Source organism: Phacochoerus africanus, chromosome 1 (assembly GCF_016906955.1).
Source record: "Phacochoerus africanus isolate WHEZ1 chromosome 1, ROS_Pafr_v1, whole genome shotgun sequence".
In the NCBI taxonomy this organism is placed as follows: Eukaryota; Metazoa; Chordata; class Mammalia; order Artiodactyla; family Suidae; genus Phacochoerus; species Phacochoerus africanus.
The window spans coordinates 276,168,383-276,185,080 of record NC_062544.1 but is presented as its reverse complement, the minus strand read 5'-3'; the positions used below and the strand labels follow the sequence as shown (position 1 = coordinate 276,185,080).

Genomic DNA, 16,698 nt, shown 5'->3' with positions numbered 1-16,698 from the left:
CATAGGTAGCAGGTTCATCAGTTATGATGCTCTTTGCTTCTATACTTACTAAAAAAAAACAAACAAAAACAAAACAGTCCACATGTCATGAGGACAAATCAGAAATCCACAGCATGCTCAGAGAGTAATGAACATCTGATTTTTTGTTTGTTTGTTTCTTCTCTTTTAGGGCCACTCCCATGGTATATGGAAGTTCCCAGGCTATGGGTCGGAGGAGCTATAGCTGCCGGCCACAGCCATGGTCACAGCAAGGCCAGATCCATATGCTATGGGTTTGTTGCCACTGAGATACAATGGGAACTCCCTAACACATGATTTTTAAAGGTAACTTTAGGAGTTCCCGTTGTGGCGCAGTGGAAATGAATTCAACCAGGAACCATGAGGTTTTGGGTTTAATCCCTGGCCTCACTCAGTGGGTTAAGGATCTGGCGTTGCCATGAGCTGTGGTGTAGGTCGGCAGCTATAGCTCCAATTCGACCCCTAGCCTGGGAATCTCCATATGCTGCTGGTGTGGCCCTAAAAAGACAAAAGACAAAAAGGTAACTTTATAAAATCGGAATCAAATGAGCCAGGAATTTCATGCTATTCTTTGAAGACACTAGGAAAACAAAGTGGAACCTACTTAATGGTTTTATGCGGAGCATTTGATCTGTTGGCTCAACCCCGGGGGTATATAGATAAAATGGCTGTTGGAAGCATAGAGACTTTGTCATTTTAGGGCCTAAACGCAGGACTGGATGATTAACTAAGAGTCAGGCAGCACTCAGTGCACTTGCATGACAGACCCATACATTTGAGAGCCTTCTAAGCACCCAGATTAAAATCATTCTTCTCAGTGACATCAATTTTATTCCATTTGCTTGTTCTTTTCCTATCCTCTGCACTTGCTGCCAATCTGATAGGTAAAAACACTTTTAAAACAAATTTTGACCAGAGAAAATTCTATTGCTCATCCAACATAAATGTCATGAATGAGGATAAAAGATAAGAGAAAGGGCCCGCAAACACCCGGGATGGCAACACACTTTTGTGGGACTTGAAGGCCTGTCCTAGGAGATAAAACTCAAAGTCTGGCTGAGGTAAGAATTACGAGACCTTTATCATCTGCCTGTCTCACTATAATTCCCCTCCCCCCCTTGAGCAACCTGGCCTACTCCTTCCTGCCCCTTACTAGGAAAGGTATCTGGCCCACTCCTCACCCTGCCCCTATAGGGGCCTTATACGCCCCCAACCAACCAGCGAGTGTCTTGTAAGCCCCCTCTTTCCCCGACCAATCAGCAGATCAGCAAGTGTATCCTAAGACCTCTCCTCTCCCTGGGCTATAAAAACAGATAGCACGCCCCAACCAACCAGCGAGTGTCTTGTAAGCCCCCTCTTTCCCCGACCAATCAGCAGATCAGCAGGTGTATCCTAAGACCTCTCCTCTCCCTGGGCTATAAAAACAGATAGCACCACACACGTGAGGAGAGCTCTCCCTGATTATCAGGAGGTCATCCCACTGCACCAGCAGTGTTTCTTATCTCTAGAACCTTTTCTTCCCTTTTACCCCACTATGAATCTGGAAATTCTTTTTCCAACCCGTGCATGGATCTCAACAAGTGTCAGAGGTAGGGTGAATGCCACGGCCTGTTACTGGGAAATTCCTTCTGTTTACATGATCAAGCCCTCCCCGAGAGGCAGGGTCTCAAAGTAGCTTGTGGAGGGAGGGTTCTTACCACATGCATAGGTGACAGTGAGGTATTTTTTCACTCCTGGCAGACAGGGGCTTCCGAAATGGTGGTTGTTGACCAGGATTTTGCACCTCTGCTTCCCGTAGCACCTCCTGGATAACACTTGCAAAGCTGCTGCGTAAGACAAGCAATCTGAGAGGCAGGAAACATGAAGAACTTACGTCAGATTCCATCTACCGCCAGTGCATAGTTTCTGTTATTTTCCGGAAATAAGTACACTGAGCTGGATTTCAAATCCCATGCAGATCATTTCTCTGATTAGTTTCTGCCTCATGAAAGCACCCCGTACAGGCCAAGTACCCTACAGGCAGGGCTGGCTAGAAGGTATTACTTTATTTATTTTGGCTGAGCCTATAGCACGTGGAAGTTCCCTGGCCAGAAATCAAACCTGCACCACAGCGGTGACCCGAGCTGCTGGAGTGACAATGCCAGACCCTTAACCTGCTGAGCCACAAGGGAACTCCTAGAAGGGCTTCATTAGCTTCCTCTAATTCTCTGCTGTAATTGTCTAGGAAGGCTTATATATTTCTGAACAAGGGACTCTGTATTGTATCTTGCTCTGGCACCACCCTTGCCCCCGGTCATGTAACTGGCTTTGCATACAGAACAGGCAAGATATATAAAACACTGAATAAAGATTCTTATTTCTTTTAGGGCCCTTACCACTCTTTGAAATATTTCATTTATTGGTTTATTTTGAGAATCCCTCTCCCCTATGTGAACACAAGCTCCATGAGAAGAAGGCAGTTTCTATTCTGTTCCTGTAATTCCCATACCTTGGTCCTCTGTGGAAACCCAATAATAATGACTGAGTCGATGGACAGATGGATGAATAAATATGAGGCCATCATTTTTAGCACCCCGGCACAGTGTCATCACAATCAGTCAGTATTCATTGAACCTGTATGGAGGATGAGGTCCTGTGCTATGCACCGTCAGAAAAACAAGTCAGAAGAAGCTTGCCTTGCATTTGTGGGAAGTGTGATGGGGCTGGAGAGACATACCCATATGTGTAACCTGTCTAATTATGTGAAACAGGGAGTGGTCCAGATGAGAGATGCTGGGATCAGAGGTAGGAGAGACAGTTGGGGATTGGAGTGGTCAAGACAGGCTTTATGGAGGAGAGGGGCTTGGTTATGAGAGAAGAATCATGACCTGGGTAGAGGCAGGCAAGAGAGAAAGGTCTACACACCAGGGTAAGTGGGCCAGAAGCACCTAGAGGGAGTCTAGGGGCTGAGAGTGAGCTGGAACAGTGACGCTGCAGAGAACAGCGAGGAAAAGTCAAACAGAGCAGGAGCAAGATACTTCTGAACGCTGAGCTAAAGACTTTGAACTTTATTCTGCAAGCCATGGGAAGCCTTAAAAAATGCCCTGAAAATATCCCCCAAAATGTCTTTTGGGGACAGGGTATGGGATGCCCTGGGAGAGAAAAGGAACCAAAGGCAGGGAGACCAATATGGAAGCAAGTAGGGACCAGAGAAGGAGAGCATTTCAGAGACCTTGCAAATTTCAGCTCGCTCATGATAAGGGCTAACATTCTGCCAGGCTCTGTTCTCAGCACTTGGATGTTAACTGATCTAATGTTCCAGCAATCCTATGAGAAAGGTGGTTTATTATATATCGTATAGTTTATATGGTACATATAGAGAATATGTTTATAGAATCTGTAATGGGTTATTTAATAGATAATAGGTTGTTTAAATAAATAGGTTTATAGAAACACATACAGAGAGAGTGTGTGTGGATGTGAACACCAGGACAAGGCCCCTCCGAGTCTGCAGGTTTAACCTCTTAACCTCTAAACTCTACTCTCCAGGCTCAGCGGAGGGTGGGTGAGGGCCCCCTGGAGAAAGACTCAAATCTTCAGCCTGGAGACAGAGGAGCCAGTGGCAGTGATGCTGAGGAAAGGAGAAATCAGTAGGCCATTCAGAAGACAAAACTGTAAATGCACTCACTAAAGCGAACAAAATAGAAAGCTATTCTGCCCTGAGATGGGAGGGGCCGTTAAAGAGTTTTCAGATCCAGAGACGCCCGTGGGAGGATCAGGCTTGCAGAGCCCTAGGGGCTGTTGCTGCTGAAGCCTGTCCCCAGGAGCGCAGGGCCCTGCATCAAGGACCCGCCGGCATAGGACTTGCCTTGAGCTGTCTGTTCATGTCTCATAAATGACAAACTCCTACCCCCTAAAGACAAAACTCCTGCACTCCCACAATTCCAGAACATCTCTCCAGCCTCATGGCTTTCCTTCTCCGTCAGGCTTCTGGAAAGGTCTTTGCCCCCCACCTCCACTGCATCTGGTTACTCGCAGAAAAAGAGTAGGGTCGGGTCCCCATATGAAAATCAATTCCCAAAGGAATTGATTGTCTTTTCCTAGGGCCGCACCTGCAGCATATGGAGGTTCCCAGGCTAGGGGTCGAGTTGGAGCTACAGCACTGGCCTACCCCAGAGCTATAGCAATGCAGGATCTGAGCCACATCTGTGACCTACACCACAGCTCGCAGCAACGATGGATCCTTAACCCACTGAGCGAGGCCAGGGATCGAAGTTGCAACCTCATAGTTCCTAGTCAGATTTGTTAACCACTGAGCCTCAATGGGAACTCCAGGAAAAGATTTCTTAAATAAAATACAAAAAGTGGAGTTCCTGCTGTGGTGCAATGGGATTGGCTGCTCTTGGGAGCGATGGGACCCAGGCTTGATACCTGGCCAGGCACAGTGGGTTAAGAATCCAGTGGTGTCGCAGCTGTAACACACGTGGCAACTGTGGCTTGGATTTGATCCTTGGCCCAGAACTCCAAATGCCTCGGAGTGGCAAAAAAAAAAAAAAACCCTGAAAAAACAAAAGAACAACAGCAAAAACAAAACACACTAACTGAAAAAAAAAAAAAAAGACTATTGATACATGTTAAAATTAAGAACCACTGCTCATTGAAATACACAATAAAGACAAAGCACAACTGCAGGGGGTGGAGGCAGAGGGAACTGGATGAGGTGATCAAAAGGAACTAAAACCTTTCACTTATAAGATAAATAAGTATCGGGGATGTAATGTACAACATGATAAATGTAATTAACACTGCTGTGTGTTACACATGAAAGTTAAGAGAGTACATCCTGAGTTCTTATCACACACAAAAAAGTCTTTTTCTATTTCTTTAATTTTGTATCTCTACATGGAATGAGGCATACTTACTAAACTTATTGTGACAATCATCTCATGATGCATATAAGTCAAATCAATATGCTGCACACCTTAAATTGATACAGTGCTGTATGTCAATTATATCGCAATAAAACTGGAAGAAAAAAAAATTATAGGTGATAGGGAGAAAAAGATAAGCCACAAACAGAAAAGAGATAAATCAAATGGTTTAATGCTTCTACAAATAAATACAAAATAGATAATCGAACTTTTTTTTTTTTTTTGGCTCATGCCAGTGTCATGCAGAAGTGCCCAGGCCAGGGATTGAACTTGCATGACAGCAGTGACCTGAGTCACTGCAGGGACCATGTCAGATCCTTCACCACTGAGCCACACAGGAACTCCAAAAATTCAATTTTTCAAATGGGCAAAAATCATAAGCAGGCATTTCACAGAAGAGAAAACATCTCATACATATATGGAAACAAACTTAATCCTTTCTCTTCCCTTTAAGAAAAGTTTTTTTCTTTGTATGGCCACACTTGCTGCATATGGAAGTTCCCGGGCTAGGGTTCGAATCAGAGCTGCAACTGCTGGCCTACACCACAGGCACAGCAATGTGGGCTCCGAGCCACATCTGCCAACTGTGCTGCAGTTTGTGGCAGTGCCAGATCCTTAACCCACTGAGTGAGGTCAGGAATCAAACCGACATCCTCACAGATATTACGTCAGATTCTTAACTTGATGAGCCACATGGGGAACTCCCTTCCCTTTCTTCTTTTTTAATTGAAGTATAGTTGGTTTACAAGTTGTGTTAGTTTCAGGTGTACAGCAGAGTGATTCAGTTATACACACACACACACACACACATTCTTTTTCATATTCTTTTCCATTATGGCTTATTATATGATATTGAATATATTGAAATGAGCTACTCTTATTAGCAATGAGAAAGATGCAAATGAGGACCACAATGAAAATACCATTTTATATATTCTAGATTGGCAAAAATTAAGAAGCCTGTCAATGCCAAGCGCTGCAGAAGCTGTGGAACAATGGAAGCTCTTGACCATGGCTAGTAACTGCATCTCTGGCATCTTTTTAATTTGAACATTCTAAGTTTTTCATTTTTTATTTTTAAATTTTTTTTGTCTTTTGTCTTTTTAGGGCCACACCTGTAGCATATGGAGGTTCCCAGGCTAGGGGTCAAATCGGAGCTGTAGCCACTGCCCTACACCACAGCCACAGCAACTTGGGATCCAGGCCGCATCTGTGACCTACACCACAGTTCACAGCAACACCAGATCCTTAACCTGCTGCGCAAGGCCAGGGATCAAACCCGCATCCCCATGGATACTAGTTGGGTTTGTTAATCACTGAGCCACGACGGGAACTCCCAATTTGAACATTTTTATAGTTTAAGACTCAATAGTTTCAATCCCAAAAGTATACACGTGCACACATACCTTTTCTGAAATTCCTCAGAATTTATAATTCCTCCAGTTTGGGGGACGTGATCTTATGCATTGGGACAGATATACTGTTATTTCTCAGGTAAAACATAGAAATAAGCACATTACATAAAATAAATGGGGACTAACCAAAACCTTACATTAATTCTGGTTCTATCAGGTTTTTCTGCCACATGAATATTTAAAAAAAGCTCTTGATATTTTTCAGAGCTTTCTGGCTTGCAGCCTTGCAACAAGGGATTGCACACTTGTACTCTCAAGGAAGTTTTACGCACATAACCCCCAGGAAACATGCACAAGAATGTTCAGAGCAGCATAATTCTTACCAACAAAAACCTGGACACAACCCAAATGTCCATCGTCATGAGAATGAATAGAGTAGGCAGTGTCACTCATCAGCATGAATGAAAGGACCATACAGCTGCACACATGATACGGATGAACCACAGAAACAACAGTGATTGAAAAAAAGCTGGTCCCAGAAAAATACATGCCGCTAGATACCATTGTTATTAGCCAAAATAAAAACCCTAAAAAAAGCATGTATATAACATACACACTTATGAAATAAAACAAGAGTGAAAAAGGGAAAAAAATAAACCCAAATCTCAAAATAGCTGTTGCCACTGGGAGAAACAGAAGGCGAGACAGAGGACTAGAGGCAAGTTATTGGCAGGATTCTAATTCTTCGGGGGTGTAAATTATTCTGCTTTATAATTTACATAAGTGTTACATATGCTCTTTTGCTTACATCAAATATATTAAATAATTTTAAAATAAAAAATGGGCTACTAGGAGTTTCCGTTGTGGCTCAGCGGAAACAGATCTGACTAGCATCTGTGAGGATGCAGGTTCAGTCCCTGGCCTTGATCAGTGGGTTAAGGATCCAGCGTTGCCGTGAGCTGTGGGGTGGGTGGCAGATGCATCTTGGATCTGGCGTTGCTGTGGCTGTGGCATAGGCCAGAGGCTACAGCCCTGATTTGACCCCTAGCCTGGGAACTTCCATATGCTCTGGGTACAACCCTGCAAAGGAAAAAAAAAAAAAAGGACTACTAAATCCTTTTTCAAGATTTTTCTCCTGAACTCTTCTACATCAGATGGAGAGCAGTGATGTTGGAGGCAGACAGATAATAGTAATACTATAAGAAAGAAAAATATAAATATTTATTTGTCCCAATATTAAGCCAGAAATGTCTCATAGAGACATACAAGAAGCAGCAATGTCTGGTAGAAATGTGAACACAGGAAAAGAGAAAAAGTCAGGAGTCCACAATGACAGTAAGACCAACAGGCCCACGTCCATTTTTTCCCTTTGGTATCCTTAGGCTATCAAATCAACAATGCTGCCAGAACCAACTTCTAAAAAAGCACAACTCTGGGGAGTTTCCTTGAGGCACCATGGGTTAAGGATCTGGCACTGTCACTCCAGTGGCTTGGATTGCTGCTATAGTGTGGGTTCTATTCCTGGCCTGGAAATTTCCACATGCCTCAGGCAAAGCTAAAAAAAAAAAAAAAGGTACAACTCTGATGATGTTCCTTCCCTGTTTATCTTGAAGCCTCATGAGGAGGAAGCAGCCTGGATCCCCGAGTCAACGCTTGGAGGAGAGCTGCCCAGGAAATCCACTTAAGCCCCATGGGACAGTGATGTGAGCAAGAGATAAACCTTTACCAGGATAAGCCACTGAGTTGTTTGTTGAACAGTTAATGCTAATTGCCTTGACGAATGCTTAGCAAGGTCATGGAACTTGCCTAAGGCCTCAGTGTTGAGTGGAAGTGAGCACTCTAGATCTTACTCTGGTTGGCATTCAAGACTGTACCCTTAAATATGATTTCCCTACTTGGACAAGAATGGGAAGAGGTACTGGGGAAATCAGGGCCTCAGACATTTGACAGGAGAGAGAGGATAAAAGACTGGGCTATGATGAAGAAGAAATTAGGGCTCTGGCTCCTGAGAGTCTGCTCAAGAAGACAGGACGGGGTTAGGGAAAGTCTAAATGATTCAGGTATAAGTAAGTAAATAAGGCAAGTGCCAGGTATGCACACGTATTTGGCACATGTGAACGATGTGGCCCAGTTGGGGAAAAACAAGAGGGTGGAGGGTTAGGGGAGGAGAAAGTCAACAATGGGAAGAAGCGTGCATGTGCTTGATGGCTTCAGAACAGGGGTTGGTCTCTGGAAGGATCTAGAAGGGAGGAGGTGTGACCAATAAGGCTTGTGGAGTGAAAAGACCACCAAAGGGGAGTTCCTTGGTGGCTCAGAGGATTAAGGATCCAGCGTTGTCACTGCTGTGGCACGGGTTCAATCCCTGGCCCAGGAACTTTCACATGCCAAGGACATGACCAAACAAACAGAAAGACCACCAAAGGGGACAAAAGCCAGTCCATCACTGTGAATGGGAATTTAATGAATCTAGAGGTGGCAGGGGATCTGAGCTTCCTCCAGTGTGGGTGGCTAGTTATAGACAGAAGCACATATGATGGGTGACACAAAGTCAGGGCAGGAGTTCCCGTCGTGGCTCAGTGGTTAACGAATCTGATTAGGAACCATGAGGTTTCAGGTTCGATCCCTGGCCTTGCTCAGTGGGTCTAGGATCCAGTGTTGCCGTGAGCTGTGGTGAAGGTTGCAGATGCGGCTCGGATCCCATGCTGCTGTGGTGTAGGCCCGCGGCTACAGCTCTGATTAGACCCCTAGCTGGGAACCTCCATATGCCGCAGAAGCAGCCCTAGAAATGGCAAAAAGACAAACAAAACAAAACAAAACAAAACACCAAAACCAAAAACCAAACCAAAACAAAAAGTCAGGGCAATGCTCAGCAGGCTTGATGGAAAGGGTGTGAGGACCAAAGATGCCTTTGCAGAAGACAGATTGGGGCCTGAACCAGAGACCAATGAGCCCCCAAGAGAAAAGGGTCAGACTAAGAGAAGCAAGAGTCAGAGACAAAGTCACGGCCCAGATAACCTAAAAGGCTGACACGTGGAGACAAAGACTAAACACGTGCATCAAAGGGGCTCTCAGAGCATCTGACCACCCCCCCCAGCCCTCCATGAGTAAAGGGTAGTTCCTCTTCCAAGAGCACTGGCATCAGAGTTCCCGTCGTAGCTCAGTGGTTAACGAGTCCAACTAGGAACCATGAGGTTGCGGGTTCGATCTCTGGCCTCGTTCAGTGGATCCGGCATTGCCGTGAGCTGTGGTGTAGGTCACAGCTGCGGCTCAGATCCTGCGTTGCTGTGGCTGTGGCGTAGCTCTGATTCAACCCCTAGCCTGGGAACCTCCATATGCTGCACAGGTATGGCCCTAGAAAAGGCAAGAAGACAAAAAACAAAACAAAAAAAAATCCAAGAGTACTGGCATTCAAACTGTGTTCCAGGGAACCCCAGGTTCTGAGGCGGTACCCCAGGCACACACGGCTAGAGGAAGATGCAGAAGCTCCATCTTTATCTGTTACTTTCAGCAGAAATCTGTGAAAGTGCCCAGATGAAAGGAAGGATCCGTGGTGAACATAAAATGCTGGAAAGACAAGGCTCGTGGGGAAAGACAGTTAAATAAACAAATAAATACACACAGGCATACAAAATATATAAATTAGGAGTTCCCGTTGTGGCTCAGCGGGTTATGAACCCGACTAGTATCCAGGAGGATGCGGGTTCGATCCCTAGCCTTGCTCAGTGGGTTAAGGATCTGGCGTTGCTGTGGGCTGTGGTGTAGGTCACAGACGTGGCTTGGATTTGGTGTTGCTGTGGCTGTGATGTAGGCCTGCAGGTGCAGCTCTGATTCGACCCCTAGCCTGGGAACTTCATATGCCACAGGGGTGGCCCTAAAAGAAAAAAAGGAAAAAATAAATAAGATAAAGTAAAATAGATATTTAATATACATCTGTTTACTGAAATATGTATATTATTTGTTCACACTAAAATATACGAAGCATGTATATACAGACCATATAAACATACACGTATATACGTATGTGCCTACATGTGATGATGCATGTATATATTTCTTACCTATCCAATGTATAAATGTATATAAATATGTATATAGCCACAAATGGTGAGGAACATAATTATAAAAACACTTGATCTGAGTACTTTCATGAAGGTTCTGATTGATTTTGCTAAATCCAATTTCACAGTGCCTGATCACTGGTGTGCTGGGCTCACAGGAGGCCCCCAGCAATGATGCATTTAATGAATGAATGACTGGGCTGAGATGGACACCAGGGAATGCAAACATCCCATATATCTGGCTTCAGAATGTGTTTGGGGGCGGGGGTGGCCCTTGAGTTCAAATCTATGCTGAGAAAGGCTGCCTGGAGGGGTGTCAGGGAGCTGTCATCCTCCTGTCGGTCCCTGGCTCAGCTCTTCTCTGCAACTCGCTCTGACTTAGAGTCATCTTTGACTGCTTCTGAATACTCCAGCCTAGAGGATGCAGCTCCCTGGACCCAACCTGGCAGCTTCTCATGAAAGAACGAACACAACTACAATACGATCCAGCAATCCCACTCCTGGGCATAAATCCGGATAAAACTTTTATTGAAAAAGACACGTGCACCCCTATGTTCATTGCAGCACTATTCACAGTAGCCAAGACATGGAAACAACCTAAATGTCCATCAACAGATGAATGGATTCAGAAGATGTGGTACATATACACAATGGAATACTACACAGCCATAAAAAGATCAAAATAACGCCATTTGCAGCAACATGGATGGAACTAGAGACTCTCATACTGAGTGAAAGAAGTCAGGAAGAGAAAGACAAATCCCATATGATATCACTTACATCTGGAATCTAATATATGACACAAATGAACCCATCTACAGAAAAGAAACAAACGCATGGACATGGAGAACAGACTTGTGGTTGCCAAGGGAGAGGGAGTGGGATGGACTGGAAGTTTGGGGTTGGTAGATGCAAACTTTTGCATGTGGAGTGCATAAGCAATGAGATCCTGCTGTATAGCACAGGGAATTATATCTAGTCACTAGTGATGGAACGTGATGGAGAATAATGTGAGAAAAAGAATGTATATGTATGTATAACTGGGTCCCTTTGCTGGACAGCAGAAATTGACAGAACATTGTACATCAACGACAATTTAAAAATTTTTTGAAAAAAGTGAACAGAGCATATTCAGGCAGTCGAGGAAGATGGAATGAAACGTTTCAAGTGCCAAAGCATCAAATGTCTCTGTGAAGAGGAAGAGTCATTGAAAGGCTTGGTCATGGTCCTGGCAGGTCAGCCACAGCTCACATCGGACAATGGAAAGCCGGCTTGATGAAGAGACTCTACGAAGGTGTGAATGGGGATGAGAACACCTCAGAGTCAGTGCAGGAGCCCAGGGTCAGGATCATCAGAGAAATGTTACTATCCCCAATCCCGAGGGGCAAAGGCAGTGGTTTCCAGAACACAGGGGACGAGAGTTCCCACTGTGGCACAGCAGAAACCAATCTGACGAGGGACCATGAGGTTGCGGGTTCGATCCCTGGCCTCGCTCAGTGGGTTAAGGATCCGTCGGTGCCGTGAGCTGTGGTGTAGGTCTAAGATGCGGCTCGGATCCCAAGTTGCTGTGGCTGTGGTGTAAGCTGGCAGCTGGACCCCTAGCCTGGGAACCTCCATATGCTGTGGGTGCAGCCCTAAAAAGCAAAAAAAAAAAAAAAAAATAAGAATACAAGGGAGAGGGCTGCCCCACGGAGCTCAGGTCTGCGGTGGGCAGCAGGGATGCTTCCAGTGTGTTGTGTTACTTTAGCTGCTTTTGTGCCTGGATCTCTCATGGGGCTGAGAGCTCCCGGAGGGCACAGGGAGTCCGTCATCCTGTGGCTGGCCCAGCACCTGGTATCTGCTCAACTCACTCAGACTGTGTCCCTCCCACGTAGCACGAGGAACACCCTTTTTACTTGCTTTCTATGAGGTTTGCACAAAGTACCTGCAGAAGTCAAAGCCCACATACATGGGAGCTGTGCTCAGCAGCCGTCTCTGAGCTTGAATGAAATACCTCCTGTGGTTAAGATCCCAGAAGACCCGTTGCCTGTGGCATCTGCGAGGGGCAGGATGGAGCAGTGGGTAGCTCAGCCCCTTGCTAAGCCTGTTTCCTCAGCCGCATGATGAAGATACAGGGAGCAGGCTCACCAGTGGTCATAACGATTCCACACAGGCCACGTGTGGCGGGCCCGATGGGTGTCACCTACCATTACTGCTATCAGGCCACTGACATACGTTAGATGGGAAAATGGTACTTTCAGAAAAGGCCTTTGGGACTTAGATAATTTATAATCTGTCGCGAGACATGTTTCCACAATCTTTTCTTGGCCTCTTTGCTGAAAACTCCATCCTGTCCTGCTTTACCCCATCTTCCTGCTTGGAAAACAGTCGCTGTGCTGGTAAATGACTTAAGTTTAAGAACAAAGACCTAAAGGCCGAAGTTATTCGCAGGGTCAGCTGAATGAGGACTTAATGTGCTGGTCTGGGCACACCGGACCTGTGCAGATTGGCACGCCGTTTTACACAGCATGCTATGTCCTCTGAAGAATAAAAGAGGAGCCCCATGGCCCCAAGGGGTTTAAGAGGGGTTGTGAGCAGGATATGCATTAGTGAGGAGAACCAAGGTGCAAACCTAGGCACCCTGGGCTGCTGCAGACAGGCATGCCATGTGCAGAAGCACAATGGTGATTCTCTAGATGCTGTGCATAGACAGCTGACGCCAAGCTTCCTCAAATGCTAATGATCGTTAAATGCCTAAAGGTCAGAGTAAAAGCAACCGGCTCTGTGACTTTTAAAATAACTTAAAAAACCTATATCCTCCACCTATAGCCCCCTCCTCACTTGATGTCATCCTAAAAAGCACAATAAACGCAGTATGGTTTCTTGAGGCGGTGCTCTTGGTCCCTGAGACCTTGAGTCCCCCGGTTCCCACCTTTACTTAAGATAAATGTCTCTGTGTCTTGTTTTATTATTATTATTATTATTTGGCTTTTTTTTTGCCATTTCTTGGGCCGCTCCTGCGACATATGGTGGTTCCCAGGCTAGGGGTCGAATCGGATCTGTAGCCACCGGTCTACACCACAGCCACAGCAATGCTGGATCCGAGCCACGTCTGTGACCTACACCACAGCTCACGGCAACGCTGGATCCTTAACCCACTGAGCGAGGCCAGGGATCGAACCCGCAACCTCATGGTTCCTAGTTGGATTCATTAACCACTGAGCCACAACGGGAGTTCCCTCTGTGTCTTGTTTTATGTTAACTTTTTTCCTTAAGTTTCACAGCACCTGTTCTTCAGCCCCATCCTGCTGAGCTGGTCTCGGCAATGATCTAAATTATTTGCTTTCTTTGGGTTCGGTTAAGTGAAAACAAGCATGTAGGGTATGATACATTCAGACCTAAATATTAAAGCTTAACCTGCAAATAAGAAGAGAAAAAAAAAAAAAAGACTGGAAGGAGAATCTCCAAGATGGTAAGAGAGGATATTGGGGAGGTTTATGGGAAAGAAGTTTTTTTGTTTTTTTCCCCCATATCAATTTTGAGGTACTTTCCAACTTTTTGTGAGCTTACATTGCTTTGAAATGAATGTGTAGAAAATGAACTTTCTTAAAAAGAAAATTCAGTGAGTTCCCATTGTGGCTTAGTGGGTTAAGAACCTGCCTAATCTCCATGAGGATGCAGGTCCAATCCCTGGCCTTGCTCAGTGGGTTAAGGATCTGGCGTTGCCGTGAACTGTGGTGTAGGTTGCAGACACGGCTCAGATCTGACTGCTGTGGCTGTGATGTAGGCCAGCAGCTGCAGCTCCAGTTCAACCCCTAGCCTGCATGCGAACTTCCATAGGCCATGGGTACAGCCCTAAATAGAAAAAAAGAAAAGAGAAACAAACAAACAAACAAACAAACAAAGAAAAAAAAGAGAGAACCACGAAAAGAAAAGAAAAGACTCACATCTGGGTAGATGATTGCTTTCAAATATGAGGGTCTCTGAGAAGATTTTTTTTTCAGAAATATAAAAATTTCTGCACGTGTAATACTAACCTATACTTTTGGATGACTCAATTTGCCCCAGAAGCCATGAAAAGTTGAGGAGCAAAGATATACCCTTTGAATTGTCTTCCAATTTATTTATTTTCACTGCTTTCCGGATGCACAGGGTTGCTCGTGAATATTTTTGCTATCTTTAGGCGTCTCATTATTATTTGGGGTTCTTAGCCAAGCGCAACTCTCAGGTGAAAACAAACCTTAAATCTCAAGAGATCTGAGGATGAGCTATATAATTTTTACATAAGCCGCTTCCATTAGGAAGAAGTAACCGTCTGAATTATTCTTAGAAGTCCGACAACGACTGATGTTTTTCCCATAAACTTTTGCTTTTTTGTTTCAAAATAAATATGTTTGTAATTGAAAACTTTAAAATCACAAATATGCTGAATGCAGGAAAATAAAAATCCCACTAAATCCCACTCTCAAGGGGAAAAAAGTCACCTTTAAATAACATTCTTCTAGTCACTCTTGTATGTCTTTCCCCCTCAAAAGGATCAAGACGTATTATTCCGTAGGCTACTTTTTCTCATTTATTAAGGTATTTGTGAAAAAATTTAACATAAGATCACCTTAAAGAGCTGCAGAGTTTTTCTTTTCTTTTCTTTTTTTCTTTTTGCTTTTTAGGGCCACACCCGTGGCATATGGAGGTTCCCAGGCTAGGGGTCGAATCGGAGCTACTACAGCTGCCGCCCTACACCACAGCTACAGCAATGCGGGGTCAGAGCCGAGTCTTCAACCTACACCACAACTCACAGCAATGCCGGATCCTTAACCCACCGAGCGAGGCCAGGGATCGAACCTGACACCTCACGGTTCCTAGTCGGATTTGTTTGTGCTGCGCCACGATGGGAACTCCAGAGCTGCAGAGTTTCTCATTTTGTGGATGTACTGGCTCTATTTACAATACCCTACCAGAGTGACGATTCCCATTTCAGATGATCTCCATTCTTTAATGTTACAAAGAATTCTATGTGAAACATCCTCAGAGCTTAATATCTGTACACAACCATGATAGGTTCTAATTCTTGGAAGTAGATCGCTTCGTCAAAGGGCATTCAAAATACGCAGGCTTTTGATACACACGGCCAAAGAGTTATCCAGGAAAGTTAGACCAGTATGCGCACTCCTGTCGGAGTTGGAGGAGAGCCCTAGAAACTTTATCTTTTCTTAGGACGTGAGCCCGGCCATTTTCTTTAAGGTTACCAGAGGAAGGAAAGAAAAGAAGATTCCCATTGATAAGACCACAATCCTCTTGGACCCAGGAGGTCCTGTGACCCGCGTGATTTATGGAGGCATGCTTTGGCCCTCACAGTGACCCTGGGAGCGAAAGAATTTATCTTGGTGAGAGTGAAAGAACCCACAGCATGTTTTCAGGAAGAGGCCCAAGCTAATTCAGGTCCGATTCAGGTCTGACCATTTCCTTGTTGACACAGAGCTCTGAACCACTGGCAGGATTTTTTTTTTTTTTTTTTTTAAGTGGTTATTTCCCTCCCAGGCTGATTTTGTTTGCACCTTCTCTTCCTGGCAAAGCACCCTCTGCCCCAATACATGTGATAACAAGATATTCAGCCATTTAATTTTTATTTTCTTGGCTACCATTGAACACTGAAACTGAAGTTAACTGCTCCTTCCAACCTGTGTTTATTTAGATAATGAGGCTGCTTGCTCTTAAGAGACTCTGTCTTGGCAGTGGGAGGCCCTGGAACCTTGATCCTTGGCTGAGAAGTTCAGACCTGCCCACACTTGGCCTTGGGGCACCCTGAGCCCAGCCTTTGAGGCCTATTGTGTAGTTTTCTCACTCTCTTATTAAGGAAACAGAATCCCTGGAGCCCACCCAGAAAACGTAGCTGCAGCAGGAAATGACGGGCCACTGAAGACACCCAGCCAAGGGACCTTTCCGTGGGTCTGCTTTCTGAAGTTCATGCCCAGGTCTCTGGGAAGGGTCACTCCCTTCTGGGGTTAGGATGCTGTTTCACTGGTGTTCATTTAGAACCAATGATGATCAGTCGCTTTCTTTTCCTTTTTTTTAGGGCCACACCCACAGCACATGGAAGTTCCCTCACTAGGGGTCAAATGGGAGCTGCAGCTGCCGGCCCGATGCCATAGCCAGAGTAACATTAGATCCGAGCCACATCTGGACCAATGTCAGATCTTTAACCTGCTGAGTGAGGCCAGGGACTGAACCCACGTTCTCGTGGATACTAGCTGGGTTCTTAACTCATTGAGCCACAACAGGAACTCCTTGTTCAATTACCTTCATACCTTCCTTATAGGTTCTCTTCCACTAGGTGAGACATAAGATTGATTGATTGATTGACTGATTTTTTTTTTCCCC

The 16,698-nt window shown here is 45.0% G+C and overlaps 1 protein-coding gene across 3 annotated transcripts in view; it reads right to left on the bottom strand.

The window, feature by feature from the left end:
- EVA1C (eva-1 homolog C) overlaps window positions 1-16,698 on the bottom strand; it is a 103,709-nt gene that overhangs the window by 23,446 nt on the left and 63,565 nt on the right. For all 3 annotated transcript variants that reach the window (XM_047795485.1, XM_047795502.1, XM_047795494.1), the window contains exon 5: window positions 1,716-1,862. In XM_047795485.1, the coding sequence (XP_047651441.1) occupies window positions 1,716-1,862 (147 nt within the window). The remainder of the gene's footprint in view (window positions 1-1,715; window positions 1,863-16,698) is intronic.